The following is a 6,000-nucleotide window of genomic DNA, read 5'->3' on the forward strand; positions in this document are numbered from 1 at the left end:
ACGGTTTCCCATTTGCTCCAAAGCACAGCACACAGACCAAAACAAATACTTTCCTGGACTAGATGACTCCTCTTCCTACTTCTCACACGTAAAGAAACTAGGAAAATCAACGGACAAAGACAAACAGATTGATTGGCACGTGCGCACGTTGTCTCTCCATCTCGCTCACACACACACACACACACACACACACACACACACACACACACACACACACACACACAGACACACACACACACACACACACAAAGAGTAAGAAAGACAACACAATTGCTGCCTTTCTCCCAGTCAGGCTACTCCTAAGCATTCTGCTGTAGCAGAATAAAGCCATGGATGGGAGGGTCTGTGACTAATTCTCCTCCCAGTGTTGTCCCGTGTGAAGGAGGGGGGTCGCCCCTCACTCTTTGATATCCCTGCCTGTGCTCTTTCAGCCGCCCGCACTTTGTGAGAGCTAGAATAGAAGCAGACACAAAGCTTCCTGCTCCAATCCACACGCTGTCTCGGGGATGGGTAAGCGGGTGGGGGGAAAAGGTGGGAGGGGGGATGTCTGCCATTTAAATAGGCCAAACACCTGCTGGACTGAAGCCCCTTCCACTCAAAAACACTATTTCTCTCAAATCAGTGAGGCAAAGAGACATTTGGGTTGATATATATATTCAGCTGCACTTTTGTATGAATGATTAAACATTGGTAATGTGAGTGGAATGGATGCAGCAGAAGGCAAGATATAATGGACCGAGAACAAAAAGGGAAAATTATGACAAAGTATGATTAGGTGGACAGTGAGGTTAGTGTTGAGGTTTTGAGGGGGATAAGGTCACACATTTACAGAAAAAATTAAATGCACTGCACTCGGCACCAAAATAACCAACTGAAATTTGACCCCAATCAAGAAACTGAATTCCCTACAACATACAAAAGCTAACATATGCCTTCATTTGGACAGCAACAGCTGACAAGCAACCTTTTGAGCCACCCCAATAGGCTTAGTAATCCATTCCAAAGTGGCAGCTGTCAGAAGAAAAGTTGCTCTGCCTCTTAGACTGGGTTGTGTTTGTCTGAAGTGGATTTGGGTCTTTCTGCCTGGATGGAGGAAGGAGGGGTAGCCAAGTGTCCGGCTGGCGCTCTGTTCAGGGTCGCCCTGTGAGCTCAGCAGGCTGCAGTGAGCCTGAACAATCCTGCCCGGTCTGGCCAGACAGGCACTACACAGCCTCACAATGAAATCACCATGCTGTGTCCGCAACTTCCATAGGCTTCAGGTTCCATGGGGATTTAATGGTACAGTCTGTCTCCACACATCCCCAAAACTGCTATACTCTCATTCACTGGAGCTGGGGAAGACGGGACTCCTAATGACTTAACAAGCCACTGCCTATAAAGATGATGTTTCACATAACATTTATGTTTCTCTGAAATATCACAAAGCTTTCACTTTTAAACCAATGTATGTAATAATCAAGGAAAACACTATGTATCTGAAATATTGATTCAAGTTGCACATCCTAAATACTGTTATACCCATTGTCAGTATTTCAAAGCAGGGTTGGGAGGGACTTAAAAAGCCATTGGAACTCAAAATTGACATTTCAAGTCAAATTTGTGTTTCTCCTAAGAACCATTCAGCATTGATTGAAAGTAGAAAATGTACTATATAATCAATGAAATCCCCATGCTGTGTCCACACCTTGCATAAAATTCAAGTTCAATTGGGGTTTAATGGTCCGGTCTGTCTACAAACATCCAAAACACTGGTAAAATTGTAAGTCTTTAGGAGCAAGGGGCTATAACAAGAGTTATTATTATCATCTCCAAATCAGAATTACAAAACATGCCTAAATGCCTAACTAGTATGTATGCATACTGCTGTGCGTGCTTCAACCAAATAAGTAGTCTGACTTTAGAGCCATGGAGTTGGTGGTAAACATCCCCACACAGTGTACTCCCACTGCAATGAACGCATGCTGCTCATCATGAAGAAGGAAGATGGTAGTTCGCTAAGGCGAACACACCCCCACATCACACGGTCCGTCAAGGGGCTCGTTGTTATTGTAGCAAGCCCTGCGTGCACACTGTCACTAGCAAGTCTCATTTCTTTGATAAAAAACGAAGCGGAATTACACACATTCTTATTAGCACTTCAACACTGAAGAGAGACTCATTTTGAATACTTGGCTGTGTATCGGACCGCATCTTCAAGCATTATAAAACCGATATTACTTTGGTAATAGCTCTCCGTACTGGTCGTGTAGAGAAGGGGAAAACATGTCCACCTCCCATTTTCCTATGCATCAGCAATAGCCCCGACGGCTAGCGTGGCGTAGGTACTGCGTAGCATGGTAGCTGTCTTAGCTAACACCAAACAGCAATGGTAATGATTTAGCTTTGTGTATAAGCTCTGCCAACTTTAGCTACGGTGCTTTAGCCCACTACGTAGTAATATCGTGGCCGAAGGTAAACACACCAATCTCCCGTGCAAGTCTGCAACTTCAACACCGCTTATGACAGGAGGAGAATGATGTAGTTTCAGCTGTGATATGTAGACAGCTAGCCCGCAAGCTAACCAATCAGCTATGTTAGCCAAGTCCCGCTGGAAAGGTTGACACCTGCAAACAGCCAGAGCTCATGAGCTCATGTTGCAAATACTAAGCTATTTAATTGGTAGCGATTATCTAATAGATACCTGTAAGTAAGTTAAGTGAAAAACGAACAGTCCTTTCTCGGATACGTTGCAGACAGACGCTAAGTTTATGTTAGCTTGTTACAAACCAAAATTGAGTACTCTCGCCTCCTTCAAGTTGACATGTCTTGTTTTAAAACACATTAGCTACACTATACTATCTTGAAGGTCCCATGCTGTTACACAACGATGAGACGTCGGAATAAACTCAGATGTTCTAATCATATTTTACTGTGTGAAATTAATATTAATGCTAATACGGGATGATAACTTATACTGTTTTGATCTACATGAATTATAAGGTCCAGCCCTGAAGGCTTCATGTCAGGCTAATGTCAAGTAGCTAACTAGCTAGTAAACCAGTTGTAACTGCTTAGTTACACAATGTAACGTTAAGTTGATTACTAAATGTGCCAGTATATGTGTTAACAATAGTGTGAATAATTAGCAAGATAACACAAGAATTTCTCCACAGTGTTTTAACGTTAGCCCCAGTTCATCCAAACTATGTGGATGTAACGTGAGCCTGTTCTCACTCACCACTGAGGTGAAGAAAACTTTCTTTTCAGTAGAGACCATAAATCGGATAACCATTTGGTGTTTGTGTTGTTTGTAACTAAAGTGAACGTTATAACACGTTTCTGTGGAGTTTAAGGCCACACAACCAACTCAAAGTTAACTGAGCATCCTGGAAATGACAAGTTTGCTCACAGCCAGACTTCACGTGAGGAGGAGGAAAAGATGGTCAACGTAATAGCTCTTCATCTGAAATGTAAGAAACGGCTCTCAGTGCTCTGCAGTTCTCTAACCGATGCTCCCGGGTTACCATTGGGTTCCTGTCCTGTGCTTACCTCCCCGCTGCTCGAGTCACTCGATTCCCCCAAAACATCCCGAAATTTCTGCAGGTTGCTCCCGATAACCGAAGAGACCTGTAGTGCAGCATCAAATCCTGGTCCGAGCCCAGCTGCGTTAGGGTGGGCTCCCGAGACTCTCCGCAAAGAGGCAGTAACCCTAATTCGGCCCGCTCTCCTCCCGGTACCGGAGTTGCAGCTCCCTCCGGGCCGAGCGGGGAACCGCCACCGACAGCTGTGCGCCATTTTACACTCTCTGCCTGTCTGCCCTGCGATCAGTGATACCTCGGTGGGCGGTACCCTAACCCAGCACTCCACATAAACAACCTCTACCACAACGCTCTGCTCTCACTGGCCGACACGTCGTTATGCAGGTTGCGGGGTGGAACTGAAGAAACCCCGACAATGCATTTTCTCAGCGGCCCTATTCAGACTCTGCATGGCTGAATCCAAATCAGGTTCAGGGGCTTTGCCCGGGAAAGAAGCCTCGCACTTGAATCACAAGGAAGGACAATACCGTTAGTCTGCGGTGCAGTTAACGTTACCCAAACAAGAAGAGTGATAATGTTTTTATAAGCTGTAGGCAAACTCTAAGATGACGCAATAAAAACTAAGACTGAAAAAGCAATATTTGATGCTACATATTGTAATAATTACCTGCATTTATGTATTACGGCAGGGAAGCAGTGAATTCTGCACCCCAGTGAGAACACATGCTCTGCTTCCACACTCCCAGCAAAACCACTAATACTAACCACTTTTTACAAGAGAAATTGTCTTTTTAAAAGTGTTTGTGAAAATGCAAAGAGCTGAAGAAGGTGTACCTTGGGCCTGGCCACCAGGCACTCACCTGCAAGCTCTCCAGGTAGGGCTTTGGGACAAGGCCCCAGCTTCTGATACAGATCCCTCAGTAAGTTGCATAACCTCAAAGGCTTTTGAATCACTTTTCATCTGGCATCTCACTCAGGGTGGGTGGAACAATACCCCAAGTAGGCTAGGCCCACTGATACTCCCCAACACTTATGTTGTTTTGAGAATCAATAGCATGGATGCAAGAAAAATAGAAGTTATTTGGGTTAATTTCACATTTATTTGTCAAAGTAATTAACAGTAATTAACCATTAACTACAAGAGAGAATTTAGTTTTGCTACCAACAAGCACATTCAAAGGGTACATTTAAACTAAAGTTTAATTATATGTAATAAATACAACCATGATTATAAACATGAACATGTAAAAATAGTCAATTCATACATGAAAATGTATAGTACAATGGAAAAGTAAGAACCAAAAGATTAAGAGTACACAATCCAATAACAATTGTGTAGTTCCATCTGACAGTGTTTCTCAATACTCATGAAACAGCTTGTTGTTGAAATAAGCATGTATGATGTTAACTAGATGTGCAAGTTACAACCTGGAACAGCTCCATGCACAGTGACGGCGAGACTGAAAGTAGCTGATGGCATGCCACTAGTGGTACAATGGCATAAGCCAATCATATAAACCCCCACGTCATGGAAAATTAACCAGGAATATGTATGGCATATTATTTATTATGCACCATAAATAGGCTACTTTAAACAAGTAAACGGTTGCTTTCAATTTGGCAAAAGCACAGGGCTTAATAAGCCGCAACGGTGGATAAACTAATATTAGCCATGTTAGCTAAGGCTAGCTCTAGTATGAACTTTGGGTACATTGTTGAGTATATATTCAATACCTTAGTGGCCTTCCACTTGGGCCTACCACTTTCAAGCGGAACCTGCCGTTAGGAACCCGGAACGTGCCGGTGGGACACGTGTGGCATACCACAGTACTGAGCAGCACAAATCCACTAGTGGATCTATTTATGCTGGTATACTGAGCAGCATACCACTCCAGGGATTGGATTATGTCACTGTACCACTAGTAGCACATCATCAGCCACTTTTTGATCTCTGTGTTACTGCAAAGATATGCGCTCATGTGGCCCAAAACTATTACAGTAGTAGTAAGCTACTTACAGCTAAATAGGGGTTCGGGGTGGGGGGGGCCCTTGGCTCCAAATTTTACACATAGTTACTGAGCTTGCCTGACATAAAGACATCATTACTATACAAGCTGTTTGGAAATGACTTGGAGACAAAATATAGCCCTCAAAACTGACACTTATTAAGTGTGCTACACAAACATAAGACAGTTGATTTAATTAAAGGAGGATGAAAAAGTCTGATATTGTCCTTTAGACGAAATATTTACCTTAACCTAGTAACATCCCGTAACAGCATAGTATTGCAATATGTGGCAATACTGTATCAATAAACAGACGCCAAGTATCAATCTGTTATTATATACACTCACCGGCCACTTTATTAGGTACCCCATGCTAGTAACGGGTTGGACCCCCTTTAGCCTTCGGAACTGCCTCAATTCTTCGTGGCATAGATTCAACAAGGTGCTGGAAGCATTCCTCAGGGAGTTTGGTCCAT

The 6,000-nt window shown here is 43.4% G+C and overlaps 1 protein-coding gene across 5 annotated transcripts in view; it reads right to left on the bottom strand.

Moving 5' to 3' along the window:
* Nucleotides 1-3,800, bottom strand: part of kmt2a (lysine (K)-specific methyltransferase 2A) — a 39,710-nt gene extending 35,910 nt beyond the window's left edge. For all 5 annotated transcript variants that reach the window (XM_034862541.1, XM_034862530.1, XM_034862519.1 and 2 more), the window contains exon 1: nucleotides 3,529-3,800. In XM_034862541.1, the coding sequence (XP_034718432.1) occupies nucleotides 3,529-3,774 (246 nt within the window). In that variant the 5' untranslated portion in view covers nucleotides 3,775-3,800. The remainder of the gene's footprint in view (nucleotides 1-3,528) is intronic.
* Nucleotides 3,801-6,000: the final 2,200 nt, after the last annotated feature.

The sequence above is a fragment of the Etheostoma cragini genome, chromosome 3 (assembly GCF_013103735.1).
Source record: "Etheostoma cragini isolate CJK2018 chromosome 3, CSU_Ecrag_1.0, whole genome shotgun sequence".
NCBI classification, from domain to species: domain Eukaryota; kingdom Metazoa; phylum Chordata; class Actinopteri; order Perciformes; family Percidae; genus Etheostoma; species Etheostoma cragini.